The 27,546-nt window shown below is 43.7% G+C and overlaps 2 protein-coding genes across 2 annotated transcripts in view; one reads left to right on the top strand and one right to left on the bottom strand.

The window, feature by feature from the left end:
* FSD2 (fibronectin type III and SPRY domain containing 2) overlaps nucleotides 1-27,546 on the top strand; it is a 51,958-nt gene continuing 24,412 nt past the window's right edge. The window contains exon 1 of the mRNA XM_064456314.1: nucleotides 1-197. The gene's annotated coding sequence lies outside the window, so the exon portion shown is untranslated. The remainder of the gene's footprint in view (nucleotides 198-27,546) is intronic.
* WHAMM (WASP homolog associated with actin, golgi membranes and microtubules) lies at nucleotides 9,251-24,198 on the bottom strand. Its single transcript, XM_064456311.1, has 10 exons — nucleotides 23,573-24,198; nucleotides 20,066-20,239; nucleotides 18,575-18,725; nucleotides 17,883-18,052; nucleotides 17,007-17,172; nucleotides 15,870-16,057; nucleotides 14,332-14,418; nucleotides 14,152-14,247; nucleotides 13,299-13,776; nucleotides 9,251-10,542 (listed from the first exon to the last, which is right to left on the bottom strand). The coding sequence occupies exons 1-10, from the start codon at nucleotides 24,122-24,124 to the stop codon at nucleotides 10,256-10,258; spliced, it is 2,349 nt and encodes a 782-aa protein (XP_064312381.1). The 5' UTR covers nucleotides 24,125-24,198; the 3' UTR covers nucleotides 9,251-10,255.

A 27,546-nucleotide genomic window follows, 5' to 3' on the forward strand; every position in this document is an offset into this window, starting at 1 on the left:
CTACCTGGGACTCAGAAGTAATCCTCTATTGAAATTAGAGATGTTCTGACACGAATCTCCTGCATGAGCATACAGCGGGTAATAAGAGCCCTCTCAGACGAGACTGTTTCCCAGGTCCTTGCTGGTGTCCAGCAGCACAGTCCACGCTCAACAGCGCACCCCTGGTAGGGGATAAGCCTGAAGGCCATCTACAGACAGTATGTAATGATGCTCTCAGCATCGTCATATTCATAGTACAGAAGCAGCGTTTGCTGACTTTGCGCCAAACCAGGCTTCCCCAAAGGAGATAAGAAGGTTTGAAGACTGCTAAATGGCTGAGGCTCATCGTGCCTTTGTTATTCTGGGCTACAAGGCTGCAAATGTCAGCTTTGGGGTGCGTGAGAAACACGTCAGAGTGCTTCTACAAGGAGCCATCAATAGCTCTGACAAAAAGTTCAGCAAATTCTGGCAGTCCCTGAATAACCAGTAGCTGTAAAAGCAGCTTACATGTACGCCAGTAAAATGCAAGTAACGGTTTCTAACTCATAGCAAAAAAAGCAATCTGTTTGGATGTACATAATTATAAAGCTTAGTATAGTAGCAGTACCTGTGCATACTCCTACCTATCTGCATACTTCTATCCCATCACCTACATTTATCAGAAACAAGCCTCATTCTCCTGTTACCAAGCAAGCTGATGATCCTGCAGTATGCATTTCCATTTATGAGTGATAGCACCCCTCTCCAGTCATGCATGGGGAAGTGCCTTGTGCCACCGGTTGCATGGAGGTGCCTGGTCAGTACAGGCACATCTGACACTTCTGTAGGCTAATCGCCTCATTAAGTCCAGGATATACTTTAGCATTGAGAAAGTCACTGGTCTGTGTGAAAGGTTGCTTCTCGCCAGTTGTTCATAATGCAGGTGACCAGCGGTTCACATCAAAAAGCTTGTGGAGCCCCTCCTTAATGGGGTTTGTACTTCTGCAGTTACCCTTTAAACAGTGTCTTACCTAGCTGCATGATACTGAGCTGTGATGTCCCACCTTGGGAGGTCTGATGCAAATAGGAGCTAAAGCGAGATGAAGTTTAAGTTTAAATTTCCTTCCTTTTGGAGGAAAAAAGCCACCACACCACCACAGGGGAGGCCTGTGTAAAAGCAATATAGCAGATGGAATCCCTGAGCAGCAACAGGCTTGCTCTCCCTGTAATGCACAGAACTGGTGACAGGGTTGAACTTACATAAAATTCAACATTATTCTGTCCCACATACTCCAAACACTTTTAATGTTCCAAACTTTTCATCTAAAGGAGCGTCTGTACCAACAAGGGAAGAGAAGAGGATGTGTTAATTATATATCACTCTCTTAACTGTCTCCCCACTTCCAAGGAGACTTGAGCATTTATGCACAAAGCCACTGATACACAGAGAAATGTGCATACATTTTTCTTTTATTCCTTTTTATTGCCTAAGGTGTATCCAAAAGCCTGTAAATCATTTTAATGATTTACAATATTAAATATCCTTTATATAATCGGCATTGCCAACCAGAGCAGAACAGCAGCACCAGTGAGGCTAATATGCAACGGGCTAACCTTCTCCTGCAAACAACTGAAATGTACATGCTAGATGTAAAAATATAGCAGTAGCAGCTGAGAAAGTAAAGCCAGGCAATGAATGTAGCTTGGACTCTGACCTGCAGCAGTGCTGCAGCTGTGCTTTGGCCACAGAACCAACTGGAGCAAAGTCCAACCCTCCTTCAAAAGCAGAAAAAAAATACCCTGCCAGGTGCACTGCCAAGTTTGATCTCAGTGAGAAATGCTAAAAACGGCCATGCAAAGACTCATAAAGCAGCACTGCAAAGGCCATGCCAGTAACCTGCAACATGACTTTCCATTTTATCATCTAACATGTGTCAGAGTAGCACTGCCATGTAGCTGTCCCAGGCTGTGAAGATCTGAGACCTTGTGAATTTTAAAAGCTTGGCTAACACTTGCAAGACAAACATCTCTGATCTTATTGCAACAATGCATTGATGGGAAGATTTGACAGATCATCGCAGCTGAGTGGTACTTAACTCCGACCTCTGTCTGTGAATTTTTCGAAGACAGATCTCTGTGCTATGAAATTCACTTTGGGTCTTAACACTTTCCTTGAAAACTGAATATATTTCAATAACATTTCAGAATTGTTGGATCTTCTCAGAAGCACTGGCTGAAATGAAATGATCTCTAGATGGAAAACTGCAGGCTTTCATTTGGGTTGAAAACAAGAAATTTTTGTGGGCTGGTATGGGACCCAGCTTCTGGCTTTAAGGCTGGTACCCCAAGTGTACAGGCACAGCACTTTAGAAACATTTTACTGAATCAGTCCTGCTTGAGCAGAGCTTTGGGGACCAGCTGTTCTCCACCATAAAATGCATAAACACATGCATTCCTGTGTTGGTCTGCAGTGGTGGTTTGTATCGAGGATCCCAGAGCTAAACTCCGTGCAGCTTCCTGGGACTGTGCTTCCATGCGTGGCTGGGAGCTGCAGTCTGAGTGAGGGCTTAAATACCCTGAACAACATTTCTTGACAAAGGTTTGCATTTAATTTCTCAAATTTTTGAGCAGCTACATCTATTTGTACATGAAGCATGGACATGGAGCATTTTTGTTTTCCTTTCATGTCCTCTTCATTCATTAGTACTGGCAGTCTATGAAAAAGAAATCGGTGGCTGCTGTGATCAAGAGAGAGTGGGCTCTTGCTTTTCTCCCAGCTTTCCATCACTGAATGTGATTTGTTGCATATGCCCTGGATTGTGCTTAATGTATGCTGGCTGGAGGGAATTCAGACGTTCAGGGAATTATAAATACTACCCGCGCAGGCAACCTTTTTGCCTTATCATGTCACACTGAAGTGTATCAGTTTTCAAAGCTATTTTCTTTATGGCTTTTGCCATTTATTTCGTTGCTGCCATTAGCCACAGCTTTCACTTTTCTGTGGATGCAGGTTTGCACTGTTCATTAGCCTGGAGATGAATGATGCAAAATAAGATCCCGGAGTTCCCTGGAGCAAAGAACTCAGGAAAGAAACAAAGTATTTGCGTCTTTCAAATCCCATTTATCTATAGCAGTGTTGGGTGCATTTATAAAGATAATCCCTGAAACCTGAGAAATTGCAGTGATTCACTTTCTCCTTACACTGCAGAGGTCCTGCGGTCATCAGCACAGTCATTTCAGTGGGAGGGGAATGGCTTTAGGATAGGGATAAGAGGTACACATTAATGCTGTTTAAAAACCAAGAAGGAAAAGAAGCACGGATGTATTGCACTGCAGCCTAGCTCTTCTAAATCATGGGGTTTAACATTTTGTATGCCTTAGTGGTTCAGATGAAAGGCAGCCAGGGTCTGTATCCTGGTCCCTCCGTAAGGTGAGATGTAGCATCCCTCAGCAATCCATAGCTTCAGCTGCCCTACTTTTGTATCTTGTAACTGGGTACTGAAGATAGAAGGTGAAACTTCTGAGCTGCAGAGGGTTTTGAACAAACTCTGACCAATTTTCTTCAGATATGGTTGCTGTAATGGACTTGGGTTTTTTTATACATTCTGGATAAACTAACATTGCTGATCACAGTTAGCTCCTCTTTAGAAAAGAAATATAAAGACATCGATAGGCTATTACTGATGTACAACTTGCTTCCATGTGTGATAAATGCATATTAAAAGCCAACACTAGCACTGATGGGAGTGTGCAAACAAGGACCGAGAAGCACAGTGTTTCAGCAAATTAATGTGGTGCTGTCTTGCAAACTGGTTTATTTTGTGCAAAATGTGGAGCAGTTCTGGCATGCCTCATTGTGAAGCCGCCTTTGGGTCACACCAGGCTGGTGGGCTCAGCAGATCTCTGTCACAGGAAAACATTGCTTGTCTCTAGATGCCTGCTTCACCTCTGGTCCAGATGTCTCCTTGCCATTTAAAGCTCATTACAGATATACAGATGACTGCAGCCCTGCTAGACTGCTGTGGGGAATACTGCTGCTGTTGCTGGAAGTCATCCCGCAGGGATGGAAGCAGGTCCACAGAGCCAGCCCCATTTCTGTCCCCAGGTACGGTATGGGGAGATCCTGCCCTTAGGGGAGCAGGCAGCTGCCTCGCGTGCAGGCAGAGGCACTGACACTCACCAGTGAGCAATGTCTGGAGGGAACAGGAGTATCACACACAGAGGCTGTGTCTCCCTGGTGGTCAGCCCTTTTCACGGCAGCAGATGCATCCTGGAGCATTTACATGTGCAAAATGCTCCTTTAGGCACAGCAGACAAGATGCAGTTCTGCTTCACCATTCTGTGCCTACACACCCATACACACTTTTCAGTATTTTCATTCCAAAATAGCAGGCCTGCTGACTCGGGAGGGAGGGGACAGAGCTGAGCTCTCCATGTAGGCTGGGGGAAGTGTAGGCGCTTGATCCTATTTCACTGTCACCTCTGCTTCACAGGAAGAGACTGTGGGAAGGGCAGTGACTCACTTGCTGATGAATAGTGATTTGAGCACATCACCAGGAGTGGGACAGATTCATTTCGTCACACCACCCCACCCCCCCCGCCCCGCCCCAATGACTGCACTGCCCACTGCCACAGCGCTGAGACATCTGGCTACCAGGCTGCTGGCATTGGAGCTGGCTGCCTTTCAACCCCTTCTTGGGGAGAAGATGATGGAAACGGGGCAGAGCAGAGGCTGCTGCTGGTTCTCAGAGAAATACCTTTTGGTTCTGCGAAGACACCCATGGGATCATGTTTCAACTCTTGCCTTGGGACAGAAAGGAGCTGCAAATGTCTTTATGGAACTGAGTGATCGACTCTTTGAAGCTGGCATAAACCAGTCTCCCAGTAGGATATTAAGTTTCTGCCCCAGGCTGTAGCCTGGCCAGCACTTCCCCAGGCTGTGCGCCCTTTGGCTACTAGCAGGGCAGTGTTATATGTCATTGGGAGTAGGAGGGGAGGGATGTGTGCTCCCTTTCCATCAGGACACCCTTGTTCAGGGCTGGCCCCAAGGTGCAGCCACACGACCCTGGTTACCTGCAGCCAGCTGGCCAGGGAGATTTCTTTTCACCCCATCCTCAGTGCTTTGCTGGGGATCTGGGGCAGGAGGGGCTCCAGTGCAAAAATGAGCAACTGTAGTTTTGCTAAATATGGTTTCTGAGCAGTTTGTGGCTCACTTACTGCAAGAGCCATGGCTTGCTAAAGATGGCTTGTTTTACAAAGCATTTTCACAAGTAGCTGAGCTGTTAATGTCGTTGCTACCTGAGCAGCTTTAATTGTGTTGCTGCTTGCTTTCAGCTAAGCATGACATGCTGGGAATGAAAATCACATACCTTTTTGCCGGGAAAAAAAAAAGCAAGTTCTGGAGCAGTTCTGAGTGTGTGTTCCCCCCAGGGATTCGTTCACATATTGTTCTGAGCTGCTTTTCTGCCAAGGTTTGCTGTGGCATTTATTAAAAGATGCCTTCAATACAATTCAGCTTTTATCATCACCATGGGTTTAATTGAAATGATGTGCCCCTTTTTCCTACCAATATCATGTTAGTATGGTGTGCAGTGCACAGATGTACCCTTGGCTGCAAACAGGAAATTTTGGAATTAAAGCAATGCTTTTCAAGTGAGGGTATGCATAGCCTTCAATTGCATTTTCTCCAAAGGGCACACACTCTTATCCACCAACCTCATCTTTGTAAAGAAGCACTGAAAAAAGAAGCACTTCCTATCTTACAGGCCTTATAAAGACCAGGTTAAACATTGATTTTTGGCAGAAACAGACATTTAGTGGTTTTTTTCCCGCCCGCCCCCTTGATTTTAACCGAAAGGCAGAGAAAAGCTAATGCCCACAGCATTCAGGCATGGTGTGGCTCACAGAAGTGAGCAGGCTGCTTGTGCAGCACACCAGTCACTTCCAACCGTGCATCTTAGAAAACAGCCAAGGAGAAGGGAAGGCATGTGGTTTGAATGGAGATAGACAGGCTTATGGAGATTTTAACATAATTTAATATTAGGTGACGTGCTTTTATAGCATGTTTATAGCTTTCTGTATACAGAAATGCCCGCACTTCCCAAGCGTTGGTGGAACGGTCCAGGCATCTCCCAGCTCTGGGCACATGCCATGTCCCTTGTGCAAAAAGCAGTAACTCCATGACCTGCAGGTGGGGTGAGGTGTTTCTTGTTACTAGGAAACCCCTAGAGGAGGACAGGCTATCTTTGTGCAAGCACATTTTTATAAATCAGCATCACTTTCCAAATAGTAGTAAATTAATTCAGAGAGGCTCTTTGACTATGCATGGCTGAAGTGAAATACTTGCTTGAGCCTCTGTAAGAGCAGCATCTGGATCACTTCAGAGTGTCTACACTCAGACTTGATTTGCTTGATTCAATAACATTTTACAGGAAAAAAAAGAGTCAATATCCAGCTTATGAGTCAGCCCCGTGCGCCGAACTGGGGGCTTGGTTATGGAGGCGCTTACTAAATCCCCAAAAGTGGCATGTTGACAGAAATGCTGATAAATCTGTAGCTGCACTGGGCATTACCAGCTACAGCCACACTGCTCTGCACATTGGGTAACGCTGCTGCGACACTTCTCTTGCTGTGATCAAAGCACTGGGATTTCAAAGTGAAATTCTTTTAGTCAGACCAAGTTGTCTTTGAATACTCTAACTTTAAACCTCCCTAAAAATACTGGCAGCTGCTCTCTGGACTGTCCACATCCAGTTAGAGAGACCACAAGCCACAGTGATAATGATTTATAGAAATCGATCTCTTTACCTCATTACTGGACTTTCCAGCAAACCTGTGCATTATTAACTCCTTAAAGCCAGACAACTGTATTTTTTTCAGTTTGAACAGATCAATTTCTACAGCTGGACAGTCAGGGAAGATTATTCCCATCAAGGGATTCATTTCCTATCCCAGGGTGAGATACTTTAAGAAGGATATCAAATGTCTAAAAGCTGTCACAGCAGTTTTGCTGGTTACTATTAATCTCGTCCAGTAGAGCTGGTCATCATGGAGCCAACCCGCTACTCCAGTTTCTCCCATTTTGCCCATCAGCTCTTGCATGGTGCTGAAAGCATGTGCATTGAACATATGCATGTGCATGAAAGCATGCCAAGGTGGGAAGGCGCCAGCTGGAGCCTGAGCTCAAATCCAGATTAAGGCCCCTCTCCTCTTGACACCTGCAGGTGGTTTCTCTTGAGTGCCCCATCAACCTGGGGTGAATCAGCCTTGGGGCACCGGGGCCATTTCCTATCCACCAGTCCCTCCGCAGCCCGGTGCCAGTGGCACAGGACAGGTCATAGTCACAGAAAGCCAGGAGAAAAAGATCTGAAGGTTTTTCTTCAGTCTTCTTACATTTGGGCATCTCTCAGAAAATTAGCTGTGGCTCCCCCCCACAGGGCAAACTGAGCCTCAAGGCAGTACAAGTGCGCACACATCCGCTGGCCACAGGCTGCAAACCTCTCCCTGCTGCAGTGCGTCAGCAATACCGGCAGCACCTTGGGGGGTGTTTGTCTAACCTGCTTTTAAAGATTACAAGTGACAGACACTCCACCACCTTCTCCGGCAATCTGTCCCTGCACCGCTTTGCTCTCACTGTGTATTAGAAAGGAGTTCTCATGCTGGTTGTAATTTAAGCCCATTACTTCCCTGTGAATACACAGAACAAATTACTCCCCTCCTCTTCACAGCAACCTCTTACATATTTGAAGACTGCTCTCTTCTTTAGGCTAATGACAGTGCTTTTGGTGTTTTCCCTAGTCATGTTTCTGACATCCAGGAGCATTGGTGTTCCAGCAGCTGCCTTTTGCCAGGAGCTGTGCCCGCAGCATGGTCAGGACTCCACCATCATCCCCCGGCACTGCGGCTGTGCAACGGCTGCTCTGCATCCTGGGAGCCCTAGTCCCATCAGTGCTCATCTCTGCTGAGTAGCATCCTTCAAATTTTGGTAGTGAGCCAAGTGGCAAGAATTTTTGATAGAAGTGAAATCTTCCACACCAACTAGAAAATTGCTGCAGCACATTTTTCACACAGCAGGTCTATTGGCCATACTGCAAATGAAATGGGCTTCAGAAAACGGGCGGGTTCAGACAGTTTCTGAGTGGACTTTTAAGGATGTTTTTCAGCCTGGGATGTAGAGAGCTCTGTTGAACACCTGAGATCAGCCCCTAGCTGAGTGTCAGGCACAGTTGCAGGAGAAAACTCAAGGTAGGAGAAATCACTCCAGTGTTGCTGTTACTCAGACGGCCTCTCCTGAGTAAAATCGCTGCTGTTAAACACAAAAAAGCTGTAAGATTTGTTGGAGAAATTGCAACTTGCTTATTCTCCGCATACTTTAAACTGCTGCATTTAACTCCCTAGCACTGTAGCTGAGAATTCAATCATAGCAATAAAATGGCAAAGGGCTCTGCACTGGACTCCGAGCTGCCATTTAGCAGGAGGGACCAGCCACAGGAAAGCAGCCGAGCCTCTGTGCCCTTTCCCTCGGCTTTAAATAACCACACTGCTAAAGGGCACAGCCTGCATGAGGGCAGCTCTCAGTCCCAGCACCAGTCCCCCTGCACCCTCCCCACACTGCTCCCCACCACTGGCCGAGCATGCCTCTGTGCAGGGTAACCTCAGGGAAGAGATCTCCGCTCTTGAAGGACCAGATTTTATCCTCAGTTCCAGTCTATGGGAAGCATTCAGCATTTGGGATGCCAAAGTCTGAATGTGCAATATATTTGCCCGTTCTGCCCCAGTTCAGCACAGCTCTTGCGCCCAGGGGCAGGCAGGGTGGTATGGGTGCACTGTGGCATCGGGCCTGCCAGCTCCCCTCTGCAGGCATCATGTCTGAAGTGTTGAGCAAGAAGTGACCTGTGCTGCTGCTGCTGCTGCCACTGCTTTTGTCTCCATTCAGTTTGACAGCAGTGGACAAAGTTGGGGTTTTATGACTTCCAAATAGCAGTAAGTGCTGAAACAGTAAAAAATGAACCCCCAAACTGCTGCTTCTCGCATGAAAACTGTTGCATACATATTTACTGTGCTGATTAAACAGATCTGCTACTCTACAGGAAAAGAGGGAACTAAAGCACCATATTTGCTATTTTGTTACCAAATTACAATTCATAAATACTTGAGAAAATAAGGTCATTTACATATAACTTGTGAGAGAGTGCGGTTGCTGTATGACTGCCACTTGCTATCAAAAACCAGAGTACGATGGTGTAAAAAATGCTTACTTCACCACAGTATCCTAAAATGACAGCACACTGAATACACTTCTGTCAGGATATATTTTTATTAAGGGTCAGTATAAACTCCAGAAGAAACTTTGAATCAGTTTTGTCACTATCTACTCCAAATAGAAACAGTCTATAAATTGAATGTAGCTGAATTTTTAAATAGTCAAGTTCCAGGCACAATGCAAATACCTGCCATTTATAAGGCAGATAATTTAAATTCATGAGTAGCTATAAACATGCATTGATGTTCTCAGTGGAGAAATGCAGCTCTGTATTACAGGGCTAGATCCCAGAAAATATCATATACAATATTTTGGCTCTTTCTTTCACGCCAACACTTCATTGTAGATGTATGAAAAGCATCTAAAAATCCTCTATATATAACTCTCCAGCTAAAAAGTAAACTCTTTGGTAATTACTACAGCAGTGTTTATTTCAAATTTGATAGTAATTTTTCCAAGTAGCATTACCATGCTCATTCGTAACTGCACACTCTATAACATGATAAATGGAGGATCCATGAAGTTAGTTGAGAGTGAGCTGTATTAGGCAAGCAAAATGTTAAAGAAATTTCTGGACAACGGAGGTAGGAATGAGAGGTTCCAGATTATGCCAAATTTTCTGGTCTGCCTCTATCGACACAGATTTGGTTCTACGTTTACCTGACAAAATAGATTTTCAGTTTGTTATTCACTCAAACTGTGTTGTGATAGCATTACTTACTGTGTATTAACAACCTAAACACATATTTCAATCCAGCATCTTAGCTGTCTTCAGATTGGTGAAAATTCTACATGGCTGAGCCAGAAATACCTATTAATGCAAGCATATTTTGGAGTATGGTTTCTCATGCAAAAATAATGATTTGGAGCTCCTGTAGAAAATCATTAGGATTCTTTCGCTTTACATATCTTGGACTGTGAGAAGAACACACACACATCACGCTGTTCTTTCACTTTGAAAGGGACAGTCTTCTACAACAGGCAAAATGAGACACACATACTGTTCCAGTCCGTACAACTGTTACTCTGAATTGGTTAGCCATCCCATTCTCCATTATTCTGATCATTGTTTTCTTCTTCTTCAGAATCAGCAGACACTTTCTTAATTCTCTGGATGACTGCCTTAATGCTTCTCTCTAGCTCATTAGTGGATCCTTTACTGACGTCTTTCTCAGTATCTCGATTCACTTTTCTTAGTTTAACTCCTTGCCTTATGGCAGAGAGGATGTTGTCTTTCACAGAAGCATACGGATTTGGATGTTCCACTTTGCGAAGATGAACTTCATTACGTTTTAGAGAAGCCAAAACCTCATCCATGGAACCTGCAACACATACATGTATTGTTACCAGAGGAAAGAACAAGACAACCACACTTCGAGGCATAAAACCTTACCCAAGTGTTCAGGGTTCTTCCTTTCATGTTTGCTAGAGACAGGAAAAAGACTGGTCTGTTCTGGCACAGACTCCTTCAAGCTTCTGCAACACAACACTCTGGAACAGCTTTTAAAAAGCAGTTAAAATTTTTATATCTGGAATTGAGAATCCAATGCCTCTTCAACATTATACAAGATTGGGCTCTAAGGAAGGAATTATACACAAAGGAGGATGCTTCTTTTTCATTACAACTTTATGGGCTTTCAAAAAAATTTCACTGAACCAAAAAAATCTCTTCTATTCTGTGTTAGAAACAATCTACCATTCCTCCTAGCTTGCTCAGATGCCTGCTGTGACTGTCAATTGCATTTTTGCTCAGCCAAGAGAAAAATGAAAGGATTTGAGTAGAAGGCCTTGAAACGGCACCACTGAAGTCAGTGGGAGCCAGATCAGGCCCTAAGCAGGCAGGCAGGCAGCTCTTTTCTGTATGGACTTAAAAAATAATTTCCATTTTACAACATGATCTAAATCTCGGGTGTATGCTTCTGAACTTCAGACCGTAAAGGACACCATACTGAGAGAGCTTCCACTAGTTCTCTTGACACACACTGTAATTTGAATTTTACTCCTTCTGTTGGATTCTTTCTTGCTAGCTTCAGACTGTCGGAAAGGGAGGCAGTTTCCCTGGACAGCAGTCAACTCCTACAGCCATAGGTTCAGACCATCAATGCCTCACAGCTGGAAGTATTTTTTCCATGCACAGTGCACAGAAGGTTATGTGATTCATAGCACATATTCTTTCAAGTGATCAAGCACTTAAAATAATATTCTGCTAAGTCCTGTGGTACCTTCAGAGACTGAGATGCCAGAAAAGGATCAAAGATCCACCAAGTTGTCTCACAAAGCCGTCAAGTAAGAACGTCTTAAGTCTATTAATCAAATGGGCTGCCTGGTAAGACTAGTCTAACAAATCATAGAAGTTCCCCTTGGAAAGTATGTTAACACGTTACAGACAATATTTTCAACACCAAAATATGAACCTCTCCTGGCTTTTCATGTGCAAATACATGAGTAGTCTATGTGTAACTAAAACCTGTTTATGAAGCTGTTTCAGCAAGCTCCTGTGGCAGTATTTTACTGATTACTATTACAGCAATTACCATGCTGGGTTTCTTCATTAAATAGGTGTAAACAACCAAAGAGACCTCTCCGATTAACAAAAAGGATTTTTTTCCTATCCAAAAATAATGAAAGGACACAATGTTAGGCTGTGAATGGTAGTAAATATTAGCTGCTAACAAGGCTATTCTAGTAGCAATCAGACTACTCTGGTGTACAACCCCTGTTGCTAATCAAAGCTTCTTAAGCATATCTGTGGTAGAGTTATCCCACGGACCTCCCACACTGAAGTCCGCACACTGATCCACTGGATGCACAGTAGTCTGGCACAGTAACTCGATTGCATCTCAGCCCTTCAGCTGCTTGTACTTCCCCTTGGAAAAACTGAAAATGCTGAACTTTCCTTGGTATTTCTGCCTGTGGTTTGCCTCTTAACTGAGACGATACAAAGGCTGCTTAGATGTATTGTGAATAGTCTGAAAAGGAAAAGGAATGTACCACATTTAAAGACATGTTTCATTCTAGCATAAGCTCCACTGTAAAAATGACAATAAAAAATTGCTGCCTTCCAACTTAGATCAATCTCCCTGACATAGTCAAAATATCTGCTTGCTTTAGAGATAAAAATAAGCCTGTTAGCGGGATGTAACCAGTGCAGCCTTGGGAGGCTGCTGAGCTCTATTCTCAAACTACTCTTTCAATTGCCGAGGTCAGCCTTCAATTACACCTGCGTAGTCTTGCTAACAAAGCAGAAGTGTAACAGAGCAGAATTTTTGCCCTAGGAATGTTCATGTGCCAAAGCTATCCATCTGCCTTTCAAATCCTGGTTGAATTCTGCATGAATTCTCTTAAGAAACTTTTATTTAGAAACCAAGCAAATTGTAAGTGGACACAGGCTGTGCATGTCTTAGAAATGCAAGCAGCCCAGCTGCTAGCTCTGTAGTATGTAAAGTGCAGCCTTAGTACAACCACAAATTGACCCACAGTAGTCTTCTGACTAGACAGGTGATTAATCCTCCATCAAAATGCCACATTCAGTTCAAAAGTTGCAAAACTGTGGCAAGAAAAAACTTGGTAATAAACATTGCTTCTCACCAAACAACATGAATAAACACCCTCCCCTTGAAATTTCTTCTGACACCTTCCTACCTATTACTGCAGTGGGATTTGCAGTGTCATAAGAAATGCAGGTCCTGAATTACAATCTCCACAGAACTAGTAGTGCTGTGATTAAGCATGGTTTAAACTAACTTGTAAGGCTGTACTTAATAAATGCAGGATTCCGGAAAAGATTCTAGTTCAAACTGATAGCACTTCCCCAAAAATGCAGTCACGCACTCATGAGCGTGAGGACCCTGTGAAGTGTATCAAAAGGGATACACAAATCATTGTTCCTCACTTAGCATCCTGAGTTATGGTCAGTGTTATTGTATGTGGTTTCTTAGACTAAGCTTTCCAAGAGCTTCAGTCTCTTGAGCAAGACTGCACACTATTCCTGTCCAGAACCATAAGGAGGGAGAACAGAAAAATACAGGAAACAGAAGGAAAAAAAACAAACACCACCAGTTGATGTGAGCCTTCTTACCTATGTAATTATTTATAGACCTCCTGGATGAGTCATCCTGTTTGTGCAGTGCAGGGCTTTCTGTGGGGACACTGGAGCTAAGGAGAAGTGGCTTATCCACTATTGCTGATGGTGTCTTTAACTGAAGGGGTAAAGGGGGAGGTGGGGGAGGAGGGGGTAGAGGAGGAGGGGGTGGAGGAGGAGGTGGTGGTGGTGGTGAGGATGGAGAGACCATCAATCCCCCACTGTGCTTTTCCTGCTCTGAGTCAACAGCAGTAACAAAAATCTGGACAGGTATATCTGCTGAGGTATTGTGATATGAAGGTTTTGAGTCTTCGGCGTCTACTAGCAGTATGCTCTTTGGCTGCTCCAGAGCTGCCCTTGCTCTCGACGAAGGTGGAAGGGACAGTACTGCAGCCTGCTGAGTGATGTTTCGTGGCAAGTTGGGACTGAGAGGCTGGGGATGAGATGTTTTCAGAACAACATGAGGTGGACACTTCTGAAAAACAAATCATAAGGCAAGAGGTCACATCTCCATTGGACTGGCCAAAACACAAACCCCAAAGAGACAAATAGCCACAGAGTATAGACTTGTTCCACTCACCCATTCAAGCAGAAAATTCAACCCTGAACAGACTTAAATTAATATCAAGGTACTTCTTTCAAAGCCATTTCCTCACTTGTATTCTTTGCAACAGGTTCTGCACCTGGAAACTATATTCTTAGTGGATTTAATCCTCTTGACTCATAAACAGTCCTACTTTAGGCTATCCAAATGGTTGTCTCTGACTTGGACTGTGCTTACACATGAGCTGTGTCTACTTCCTGACGTGTTTTGACACCACTTAGGACTATGTAAGTTCACAGTACTTGCCTCTCTGAAGGTCTTCAGCCTCTCCAGTGTTTTCTGACGTTCCTGGCTTATCCAAGCTTTTTTCTTTTTCTCCTCCTCTTTTTGCTTGTCTCTCTTCTGCATTAAAACACAAGTAAGTGAGCATTAGTGTGTGAAAACAAGCAGCCACCAGATTCTCCAAGGCTACTATTCAGTACTCACTATCTGTATGCTATGATGCTGCTGGAAGCGTTTTTTGCTCTCTTCTGCCTGTTGCAGTCTCTGCCGATGGCTTGCTTCACATCGATCCTGGTAGAACAGCAAAATTCATGCAACCCTTGGTTAGTTCACGTTTACTGTGCACCATCTGTGCCATTAGTTCCTGTACACAAGCCACTAAACAGCAACTAATGTCAAGTGCTTAGCTGTGCCAAAAAGGATGGCTAAGCTCAATCTGTGGCAGATGTGAGAGCCTGAAGGTAAAGTCTGTGGGACTCCTTCATGGCTAAAGCCAACGGGATATTTTGTTCTCCTAATTAATGATAGGGTTATTCATGCTGCAGAGGGAACATACCCAGATCTGAATTGATCCCTCTGTCCTACATTTAGGTTAAAAAAACAGAGAAGAAAAAGGGAAAAAAAAAAAAGCAAGCAGCAACAAGCTCTGAAGAAATTTCACCCAGGTACCAGCTGGAAGGAAGCGGTGCAAAGACATGAGGAAGAATGCAAGAGGGAAGATAGCTGGGCATTAGAAAAATGCAAGGCTACTTTCCCACTGTCCCTCATTTGCCATAGCTCCCAAGTACAAAAGCCAGGGAAGCAAGGGTATGGGAAGCACAATGAATGCCTAACAGGGATACCTTCTTTAGTAACAAAGTGCTGCAGAGAAGCTGCAGGCTTCAATATTTTCTCTGGGAGTCGCTATTTGTCACTGTACAGAGGGGGATTATCCACATGGCTGGGTAAGCATTTGCAAATCATCTGGCATTTGGCTTTAGTGTTATATAACCAATAGACAGCAATTAAGTGAATGAAAACAGAAGCAAAGGAAGTGTCTGCCGAGGAAGCAGTTGCAAGCAAGAAACAATGATGGCTCACAATACATTTCCAATGTCACTCCCATTTTGTCCAGGCTAGTGAGGGGTAAAAGGCTGAATAGACTGGAGCAAACTCTGCTCTCTGACCCAGGACTGCGCAGATGTAAGGTAAGCTCAGCTCACTGGGAAGGTTCATGAGTTAACTGTGACCTCACCTGTGTCTTCCTAGTGTCCTGCTCTGAATGGAAAACAAAGGAAAAAACTGCCCTTTGCACAGAACTGAGAGGCTGGAGAGAGAATTGTAGCAGTTAAATTTTCCCCTCCCTCCTATGCAAAAGTAAAGTATCTGTCACCACAGCTTCCTTCATTACATGCCAGGTTTCCTCCTGTACTGCAGCTGCTTTGTAAAAGGTTTGTAAAAGGGCACAGCTCCATCTGGCCACAGCAGGGCTCTGGTAAGGTTTAGCTGATACGGGAACACCTCCTGGGTCACCCATGTAAGTTTGTGTTATCTTAATAAACTAGAGAGGCACCTGCACCACACAGTGGAGTGTAAAGCTGGCTTAAAAAAATCACGTTGCCCCTCTCTGTTTGGAGGCTTTGGCACTGAGTCATGTATTATCTTATATGCTCCACCCAAAGCTTCCCTAGCTGTTTCCTGGCCATCCCTCTTGAGTCAAGACATCAGCTAAAGAAAATGCACATCTCCAGGACTGCATTTACTTTTTTGTTCCTGAGGTAGGCTCTCCTCGCACAGACAGTCCCACGCTTTGTCTCCAACTGCTTAGTCTTCTGCCTCAGCATCGTCATTTCTGACAAGTTAGCGTAATGTTGTCCCATTGTCTGTTCAATGACCTTGAGCTCCTCAGGGTTTTCACATGTATCATAGTAAACAACTTCATCCTGTTTCTCTAAAAAGGCATTTGGCATTTTTTTAAAAACCCCAAAATTGCCACAGTTATTTAAACATTTAAAAAACTAATGACATTTTAAAAGCCACTGAAAGCAGTAAGTTAGTTATTAGAAAGTGTAATGCTCCGGAGTGGAGCTTGATCCTTCAAAGTCTTATGCAAACATGTCACGTTACTCACAGGGATGCTTTGCAGGATCAAATTTGTGCTGTTAGCATTTGTTATTTAGCTTGCTCTTTCAAATGGCCCTCTGTGCTTTAACTCCTACCCTCACTGACTGAAGTTTTCCTGGAAAACTGAAGACTGTTCTGATCAACATGGGGTGACTTATTTTATTATTTACCACATTTTAATTATGCAACAAGCAGGAGCAATGCTTACTTCACAGTTCACACAGTAATAGAGAATTCATAAGAACAAATAAGCATAAACAAGACTGGTGCCTAATTTGGTCATAAATATGTTATGAAGAGACACTTAAACTGGAGTATAGCAATATTCAAGTACCATCTAGCTGTAATTACCTCTTTTTGTCATTACAGGATGTTGCAATTTCTACATATTAAATTACAACAGATTTGTGATGAATTTCAGGACCCATTTCAGCAAGTCATGATATCCATATTCTCTGTTCAAAGATCATGTAACTCAGAGCAGTTAAGTATTTTCTATGGAAGTCGTTCCATTTGCTAAACCAGTGCATGCACATATCACAGCTGCTGGCAAGATGAGCTACCCATGTGGCTTATTTTTAAACTCGTGTTATCAAATTAATGTCTAATTAGTCAGAAGACAAAATATTAGATGGTGCCAGGCATCAATGTTTTCCAACGATGCTTTCTACTATCAAGACCTCAGCAGCGATAATTTTTTTTTTTTAAGTTAAAACAGAGCAGGCTATATCACTCATGTCTTTCAGATATGTGCTTAAATATTTGTTTATTCTTACCTTTAATCTGTCTCCTTAAAGTGTCCAACTGTACAATAAGCAGCATCTCTTCATGTTTCAATACTTCAAGCTGTACATTATATAATTCCAGCTGCATTTCATAATACTGTATTTCCAGCTCCTCCACTACAGTCAGGTTCTCTTCTTCTTCACTGAGGTTCTCCATCTGTATAGACCCAAACAGAAGATAAAAAGCATTAATAACAAAATGAAATATGGAACACACACGAAACACGCATGCATGCACAAATACATGTACAAAGCCTGGCCTAACTGGCAGCTGCTTAGGTCCTTTGGTATGGAAACAACAGAACATTAGAAATAGCTTGGAACAGAAACTCAGAGGAGCAGAGAGCCTTATTAACCTAAAGTGTAATTTTACCTGAAGTCTACCAGGAAAGACTTCATTATCATCTGCACAAATAATACTGCTCCTGAAAACAATTACATACAGTGCAGTACACTACTCTTGGAAAATAAATATCCAGTAGTCCTAGCAGCAGTTAGAGGGCATCAAATCAAGATCAGAAGATTAAAATTAGGTAAGTATCTTTATTTTGCAGTGTCCTCTGAAAATAATATCTGGTCTTTATCTCCCTAAACCTAACAATTTTAAAGATTAATATCACAAATGCTAAGAAGACACTTGAACTGTAAAAGCATGTATCTTAACCTTTGCTAAGTGTCCTTGTCTGTGCAGGAGCAATTTTAAAAAACCAGAGTCATGCATTTTTCCATAACTTAAAACCATATTGAAAACCTAAGATTTTTCATAAACAAAGACTTTGAAAGTCTATTCCCCATGACCACTTCCAGTAGGTTTTGTTCAGCCCTTCACAGAATAGTGACAGAAAAGGAGGCTTTGCAAGGTCTTACGCTTTTCTGAATGCCAGCTCTCTTCTGCTTCAGGCACAACTCTCTTGCCCTCAGATGCTGAAGAGTTTCTTTAGCTAGCATACATTTCAGGTTTTCTAATCGTGGCAAAGCTGATGCCCAGCTGGTTTTACCAAATCTTTCCTGATCTTGTTCCATCTGTTTGTGCATTGCTGCAGATTAAAAACATTACAATAAGATATGAGAAGTGCAGTGTACTAATAGACCTTATGCTTTTCTGTTGTACCTGCAGTACTAAAAGTATTGATGCTATTAAACAGTTTCTGAAGCTTCTTAAAAATTACAAGACTAAAAGGTTGAATTTATGATTTTATGTAAGTAAAATACTTCATTGTACCATGGAAACATGCTTTAACAGTTACTCAGCAATCTACTCAGTTAACATGCTGAAATCCTCAAGGCTTGTATATCAAGCACTAGAAGTGTGCGTGGTTGCTGTTCAGAGATTTGCAGCCCTATGTCTCAGGCCTTGGCAACGTTTGTGTGCAAGCCAAATGCAAGTTGTAAACCAAATTGGTTAAAAGATATAAAACTTAGGTGAATAAAATGTTTCTTTCTTAAGCTGAGCACTCATCCTAACCTCAGGGTCTGCAGAGAGAGACCAGCAAAGGTGGCAAGAATTGCTCAGTCCCCTAGGTATTTACACAACTTCTTGTATACATCATTCTGATTACCTGCCAGAGCCTTTACAGTTTCCTTGAAGTAGTTCACAGTGATATCCTGAATAGAGCACACAGCATTCTCAGCTCGCTTAGTCCATTCTTCAGCATCTTTCTGCAAAGCTGCTACTCTTTTAGGCCCCAAATTATCATACTGCAAAGATTTCTGCAAGGAGACAAAATTCTCAGTTACCAACTGGTTACCACAGTGGTGCAGCCTGCATTACGCTATACTGAAAGACATTTCAAGCAAGGCAGAGCATGGTGGCAAACATGACCTTCCCCTCACCTGTCACAAAGTGAATCACTGCTCATGCCTATGTATTGCCTTGTTCCTCATTCTCTAGGCTAACTCAGAACCTTTGTTCCCCAATCATGACTTCATGCTTAACTTTGGATAACTTAATTATTAAAATATTTTTAAACTATCATCTTAAAAACCACATCCAGTACAAATGTTTTCAGTTGTTACTAAAAGTAACTCAAAACCACTCTTCTATGTTCTCTTCTATTTTTCTCCACGCGTTGACAGCACATCACACTGTCAGGTTCTCCAGTTTGGCAGTTCTTTAACAGAGGAACAGGGATATTGAAAAGAAACATAAGACAGTATTTTCAAGTCCATAAAGTATACATGCATACAAGACTAGTATTCAAACTTTTTTTTAAAGAATTAGATTCCAAATGAGCCTAAATATCCCTTAAGAGTTTTTCTTTATATACAGAAACAAACTTTCTGTTTCATCCATTCAAATTTTCACTTTCAGTACAGCATACTGGGTATTTTATTGTCACAGATTTAGACCTTCAGTATCCAAGAACCTTAGTCTGAACTTAAAACCGTTCTGCTCTTTTTGAGAACATTAACAGCTCACTTCAATTTTAACAGACTATTTAAGGAAAAACCAAAATAGTAGATGGCAGTCTTTTCCAGGGGCACCGTAACTTCCAGTTTAAGATGCACATGAAGTTAAATGCACACAGTGACAACTGACATGTTTTAAACTGTACTTCTAGCAGGTTGTAGCAGCAGTAGAAAACCACTTTTTGTGATAAGGTCTCCTCTGCCTTCTATTCTACCACCACAACTGAGTTAATCTGGTGCACCAGCATTGCTGGGGGATGACATTCTCAGTGTCACAAACTAATCCCACAACGAAGGCTACTTAAATCTCTGTAAAGTCAGCCTACCAGAGTAAACCCCAGAGAGGTGGATCTTGGGGATGTTTTCCTTTTAAGTCCTCAAAACAAAAGGAAGTGGGACACTGGTGGGAAGACAGCTGCAGTTCTTTTCAAGTCAGTGTCATGGACTCTCGAGATCCTCTCTCTGAGAGTGGTTCTACCCTAACTCTGAATTTCTCAGTCATGTTTGGTGGCTTGGCAGGCAAAAAAAAGTAGGTACAGACAGAAGTAGAGAATGTTAAGTGATTTGAGTCTAAACTACTCCAAGAGCAGCTGATGCCCTACTGTATAACTTGTCCTTTCACTTTGTAAAGGCAAACCTACCAGGATTTCCAGTTTGTACAGTGTCGCCAGCTCTCGCATATCTCTGAAGGGCTGCAGTAAATACTGGTAGAATTGTGTTGCCATGGTGACCAAATCCTGATAAGCTTCGTCTTCTTCTTCATAAACCTTCATCAAAGCCACCATTGTGTCAGCATTTTTATGCTGCTGAAGAACCTAGTGGGATAAAAGGTAAATCAGACTTAGCTGCTTTGCATTCATGTGCGCTGACTGCTGACAAGCTTTTGTGGAAAGGACCTGCCATTTGTCATTCGATGAACAGGCAAGACTTCCCCCTACACAGGAGGCGTAGGCCAGGCATTCAGCAGCCACCTCTAGCTGGAAATATCTTTAACACCACACTGTTAAAGGCACTAACTGCTGCATATTGCACTGGGAGACTGCCTAGGGCTTCCACCACAGAAATTCTAATAGCTGTGTATAGGTGACTTGGTTGCTGCTTTTTATAAACACAAATGGGAAACCGGGGAAGTCTGTGTACTGGAAGGACAAGTAAGGTATTCTTAAACTAGCTCTTGCATTGCTTCCACAATTCCTAAATGCCTGCTAATATGAAATGAGTTTCTGGATCCAGAATTTCCGACTTCAGGCATAAAAAATCAGATTGCCATTTAAAAATAAGAATTCAGAAACAGATTTCTACTCCTGATATACCCTGCAGTTAAATTCCTTTAACATTTATATAATTTATAATAGTTAATCCTGATTTCAGTTCTAGGGATATTATACCTCGTAACTTGTAATTCTTCCATGGAACAACTGCCTTTCTGATACACTAGCCCTTATTTGCTTCTATGACAAAATATAAAGTTGGAAACTTCCCCTCATTGCATTTTTTACTGGCACCAGTCAAAGCTTCAAAGATTATTCTTTGACAGCACCTAGCAAGAACACGGCACGCTCTGTGTGCCAGGACAGAGTGACCCAGCTGAGAGAACACAGCTAAGTTCCTCTGAGAAACACAGACCTTCCTGAAAGGACAGCGTTTGCTCTACAGCCCTGTAAGAAGGGAAGGGAATGGGGGGTATCTAGTGCTACAAAAACGAGAAAAAGCATTAGAAACATTAGCTTGATTGTGTTGCAACTGGGAAGCACTGAAATTAAACGATCACCTTTGCACTTGCCGGCTAAGTCTGGGTAAGACAGCAGGAACAAAGTTCCCAGCTGCAAAGGCACTTCACCAGGGAAAATCTGTAGAAGTCAGGCTCAAGGGCATTTCCCACCAATCCTCCCTCGAGGCCTAGCACACGCAGGATGGGAACAAGAGGATCTGAACTGCAACAACTTCTGATAATCCCAGAAGTCCTGCGGCCCCTTAGGATTCCCCAGGAGCTCATGGTAGCTCAGACAGTCCTAGGGCCCACCTGCAGCAATTTAATTGTCTGGTTTTTTTTCCTCCACTATCAAAGCCAAATAGAAACGCAATAGTTCACTTTTTGGTTTCCATTCTCAAAGCAAGTAGTGAGTGTCATGCTGCTCCTGAAGGATGCTTATAGTGAGCAGAATGGGAAATATCAGTAAAATTTCAAAGTCAATTCATGAGACATTTATTCATTACACGGGTTTGGGGTTTTCTTGGGGACAGACAGGGGTGGGGGGGGGGTGACATTTTGTCTATTTCAAAGTAAAATCTTGCTTTTACACAACCTGATATTCTTTCCACAGAATTCTGGTTCACAGTTAGCCCAACTGACTACTCTGATTGTTGTAATGGTATTGCTCTTGGGTTTTTTCCTTTGTCTTTGAACACACATACACACAAAAAAAAGTATTTACAATACTCTCCTCCATCTTGTATCGGTATCTTCTGAATTCTTCAAAATTAATCTCCTGGCCCAGAGGATGAAGTATTTGAGAAGGACATGAATGTAAAAAAGGAATAAGGATACTCAGATACTTAAGGCTAACTTAGTGCCAGAAGAGGCAGGTTTTATTTCTTGAATCTTGTGTAACTTGGTCTAGACTGCAATATAATGAATTTATGTCCCTGTTAGGCCTGCAAATACAACAACACTTTGTAGCCTGTTTAGCCATATCCAAAATATAGTTGGAAATAACAGAATAACTGGCACCGAGCTATACTTAACCACCAAACCCCAAACTGCCTCATGGCTGTACATGCTTGGGCTGCTTGCAAAAGAACATGGTGGCTAGAATATATTTCTAACTGGGCCATGAACTGTTATAGTCAGTTAGAGAAACTGTACCTTTTATATACAACACTGTACATGAATTTCATGTAAATTGAAGTTTTCTTTTTTAAAATAGTGTCCTCCTGAAACAGTAATGTTGTTACAGCTGTTAAATACTGAAATAGGAAACAGAAGGCTAAAGCCAATTGTCTTAACTTCCCTCCAAAGCATGACCACTTTCATAAAATACCTTTCAGCCTACTTTGCCAGGAAATAGACTGCAAACAGATACAGCAAGAAAACTATAGCAGCAACACACTGGTGAGCCTAATGTATCTGTAACGCTTCTTTTAACATACTGACATCCTCATTGCAACCATTTTACTACAAGTTTAAATTCATGCTTACTACAAGGGGAGAAAAGCCAGGAACATATCTACAGCAAAAACAAACTTATAGTACTAAAGGGAGAAAGGGCTAACATCATCATTAGTTCATACAATCATTAGGCCAGAATCTGACACTTGAAAAACAACACAGCTTCTCTGACTACAAAACACATACTTGGCATAGGCCTATGGCTAGGTTTGGTTTTAATAAAAGACCTGACTAAGAATCCCCCAGTTATAGGCATTACTGCAAACAGGCAGTCTGAGACCTTCACAGGGAGGTTAGAAAATTAGAACATGGTTGTACTCTCCCTTTATGTTATCATTCCACCCATTGCACAACACAGCTGGGTATTTTTAGCAATGTGTTTTTGTAGGAGCGCTTGCAGCTTAAGTAAGCACCCCAACGTCTTATACTGAGTGCGCACCCAGAGTTGGTTTATTCCCCACTTAATAAAGCAGCACTTACAAAGACTTATGACACTCAGTACTTGAGAAAGTTGGCCTAGCAGATTCCAGACAATCAAAAAAGTGTTTGTGTAAGCACCAATCTGAACACTGGACAATACTACGAGCAAGATGGTATTAGTAACTTAGTCACCCTTGCTCACGTTATCCGAATGTGAATTTGACCTGAGCGACTGAAGCTCTTGCAGCAGAGGCTGCCAGCCTCATGCATGCAACCCCCAGGCAAGCAAGAGGTGCTTAAGCTCAGAGGCTCAGGCAGGTACAGCTGCGAGCCGTGCTGCAGCAGGGAACAGCAAAAGTGGTCCTACACCGAGGGAAACCCTTGTCCTGCCCGCAGGGAGAGCAGGGGGTGCCCCTGCATCGCCCCCACCCCGCACCCCTCAGGGGCAGCCTCAGGCCAAGCCCGGCGCGCCTGCTGCCCCAGGCCGCCGGCCCCCTCGGGCCCCGCCGGCGCTGCGGGGCGGCCCCTCCGCCCCCCCGCCCGGCCCCGGGGCCCGTACCCGCCGCAGGGCCTCCTTGGCCCGGGCCAGGTGGCCCCGCAGGGCCCTCCCGCGGAGCTCGTGGAGACTCTCGAAGTACTCGTCGTCGCGGCGGCTGTCGGCGGCGAAGAGGACGTCCAGCACCACGCGGCCACCGCAGAGCTCCAGGGCCCAGCCCAAGTAGAGCTCCAGCTGCCGGCACAGCCCCTGCAGCTCGGCCTCGCCCGGCGCCGCGCCGCCAGGGAACAGCACGGCCCAGAGCCCGCCAGCGGTTGCGGCGCCGGGCAGGGAGGGCGGCAGCACGGGGAAGGCGGGCTCCAGGCGCGGACAGATGGCTGCCAGCTGCCGGTGGACGCCGCGCAGGGCCGGCGCCGAGAAGAGGCCGGCCCAGCTCTGCGGGGCCTGCGGCGGCGACGCCGCCGCCTCCGCCCGGCCGTGGCAGGTCACGGCGAACGCGCCCTCCACGCCGTTCCAGCCCACGAGGAAGCGGAGCCGCGGCGGCGGCTGAGGCTCGGTGAAGGCGGTGTCGCGCACGGCCACCCACCCCTCCAGGCTATCGGGCTGCGGCTCCATAATGGCGTCGGCCGCGCAGCCCCCGCCGACCGAAACAGAAACCGACCGGCCCCCAGGGCGCCGCGCGCACCCGGCGGGGGGGCGGGCCCCTCACGTCACGTCACCGGCAGCGCGCGGACCCACTGGCCGGCGTCGCCCAGGGGCGGGGACCAAGGCGCAGCCGCCAGAGGGGGTGGGGGCGGCTAGGCGGCACTCACATGGCTGGCACGGAAATAAACAACATGGAAAGAGAGGGGGGTGATACCTGCGCGATGCGGAGTGAAGGCCCTGAGTGTGCAAAAAATCCCAGTTCTTTTTGTGAAATAAGCACTTATTCCTGTGAACAGCGGTGGGCACACGGCCCTGCGGGAAGGAGCATGGGCATTACCTCAGGATGTCCGCTGACTGCGGGAGGCCTCTGCCATTTTCCTGGGCCCCGTGGGTTTGAGCCGCTGGCTGGATGCTGTGGCTGCTGGCTGAGGGGAAGCTGCTGTGCACTAGCAGTTTTCCAGCCATCATTCCCATGGGCCCGGCAAAATTTCACAAGTTGATCCCAGACAAAACCCTATGGTCCTTCCCTGCACTTCAAAATGGAGAGGTGACACCCTGTGTCAGCCTCCAAGCCCTGGTGGTGGCAGGTGGCACCAGGCCCCAGTGCCTGCCGTGCCACATGCTCAGAGGCTGTGGCCACAAACCACTTTGCAGTCAAGTGGTGCTTGTCCTTAAACCACACTCAGTCCTAAGGTCATCATAGTTGTTATACCACCTAAATACCGTCTCATGGGCCTCTGAGGGGAGTGGGGAGCAAAGAGATTTTTATGTAGCACGTGTCTTTTATTCAGGCCTTGTGTGCAAGGCTGAATTTAATTAACGGTAAACACAAATTAAATTCATGTTTATTCTTTGAATGTTATATTCTAGTCTTTGGAAGCAAAGCTGACGCTACTAATTTTTTCAGTAAATTAAGGCCTGCAAGATAGTGTAGCTTAGCAGTATAAGGGAGAATATAAGTTGTCATTTGAAAAATTAATAAAATCTCTCTGACGGCATAAATGTTAACATTTCAGCAAATGCTCCATAATTTATGTGAAAACATCTCTGCTCTGATCTCACAGATGATAGAGGCACTGTCAGCGGTAATGAGATCATGACTACATGGGTAATTAACTTGCAATTCCTTATCAAAACAGCAACAATTGCACTGCTAGCCATGTAAGAAAATTACACCAGGTTTAATTGGAAAAGGAGGAAAAACCAGAGCTGTGTCAAGATCCAACAGACGTTTCCCCTTGCACTGTCCCCTGAGTTCAAGATGTATATAATTCAATGTTATCAAATGTGCTTAAAAACCTCTTGCCAGCAAGGCTGGCTCAGTAGCATGTTCACAAGCAGAAGATTATGTATGCTGGACAGCTGTGGGTTTGAGTGGATACATAAAGCTCAAGTGCTAGTGTAATCACAATAATCAGTGGTAATATACAGCCTGGTTTTTATCAGGTGAACCACTACTGAGTGCAGACTGAAGGCGTATGTTCCTGTGAAAACCCTCCCTAGCTGTGCTGTTGCCTACCTTTTTCACTATAGTTAGCTCACCAGTGGTCCAGCATAGACATACAGGGTAGGAATGTATGTGTATGTATAATAAGTATATACAACATCATGATTTCTGATATTTTTCTAAATTCTGATTTTTAAATATTTTTTTCTATAATCTGATCTTGATTCCAACTCAAGCCTGTAGTAAAACTTCTGCTAATTTAATAGAGAGCAGGGCTTTGCCATTAAAATTTTGCAAAGAACAGAACAGATACTTCCATTTAAATACACAGTATTGCTGTAAGTATGTGTCCAGCTCTTTGAGTTTGTGCAGAGTGTACATTTTGTGTATCCCACACACGATACTCTGCCTAGCACCACAGTCTTGGAAATCACACCTAGAGTCAGTGACTGCACTCTGCCAGCTTTATTAACACCAGTTCAGAAAGCAATAGAGCTTTAGCAAGGGGTCTGTATAATTGTTCCAAGTACTTCAGATCCAGGAATCAACCTTCAGAGCCTTTTCTTGGTGTATGACATTCATCCTGGTGGCACTCAAGTAGCATGCTGCTGAAGGACAGCCAGGGCACATCTATATTTGTTCCATTGCTCATGCTGGCATGTCCCCTGAGCAAAGAGGCAGTCTAGGGTTACAGTAATAAGTCTTCCAACTGCAGTCATAGGAAAGTGGCAGGGAATTGCTTTCGTGTGAATTAATTTTTACTAGGGGAAACAAATGTGAAGTTTGATGCCATCTGAGCTATCAGAAGAATTTATGACGTCTTAAGATAGAAGGCAAGTTTTTAGGTAGTAACATTCTTTGTTATATATTTTCAATAATTGATGGTCACAGACTTAAACATTCTTCACTGTAATTGTATCTGTGCCTGTAAACTGAGCAAACACTGAGCAATCATCTGAAAATCTTATTTAGGCAGCAGGGTTTCAGGCAAGCTTAAGTATGTTCATTTTAATTTATGTAATTTAATTTCATTTTGGTAGGAAAAATACTTGTTTATTCACTTTTCTAGTTAGTAGTAGCTTCTAAAGCAAGCCTTATTTTATAATTATGGGGGGAAAAGTCTTTGTAGGAGCCAGACAACAATTTCTGGTATGTGTCAAGACCTTTTCTCTGTTTATTATGTTAAAATTTGCATGATTTATTATTTATTTTATCACCTTTAGCATAACTAGTATTTCTGCCTAACTTCCGTGTTTTTGTCTGTAGTAAGATACTGCTAGCTGTAGAATCCACTCCCATGTCTGCAGTGCCAGAAGACTAACGGTGAACTTCTGTGTGTGTTTCTTGCAGATCTGGGCTGTTTTCAGTCATTGATTTAAAACTGGAGATTTGGAAGTTTCTTAGCATTTTTCACTGGTTCAAGAAGCTGCTTTCTAATAAGTCACTGAATGTGTTGACTTTGTTAGCTAAGTAATCCTCAGGAATATTAGTGAAATATTGACGAAATAAATTTGAAGTGATAGCAAGTACTTGAAACTATGAAAACAATAAAAAGTAGTTTGAAAGCAAAGCTTATGTGAAAGCTTCTGCAGAAGCTCTGATAACTTTGATGTCTGACTGACCTTTTGGCTTTTTTCTGCAAGAAAGTGGTTTTAAAGCTTTCATATGCTTCACTGAACTAGGATTAGATGTAACTATATTTTCATTAATATTCAGATGAAATCTCTCTATGAACTCTTTTGACTGTAGTAGTAAACTGCTGAGAAAATTGTCTCAAATAGCTTTGTAGCTGTGATTTTGTTAGTGCCGGTGAACAGAGGAGGGCTGCAGGGACATTGCAGCTCTGACAGAGCACCATGTGGTCTCTCTGTACTAGTGTTATTTCATGAGCTGTTGTTAATATGGGCTGGTTAGAAAGAGTGGACTTAGGGATTCAGGGTTAAGA

This window comes from Phalacrocorax carbo, chromosome 7, assembly GCF_963921805.1.
Source record: "Phalacrocorax carbo chromosome 7, bPhaCar2.1, whole genome shotgun sequence".
Lineage (NCBI taxonomy): Eukaryota > Metazoa > Chordata > Aves > Suliformes > Phalacrocoracidae > Phalacrocorax > Phalacrocorax carbo.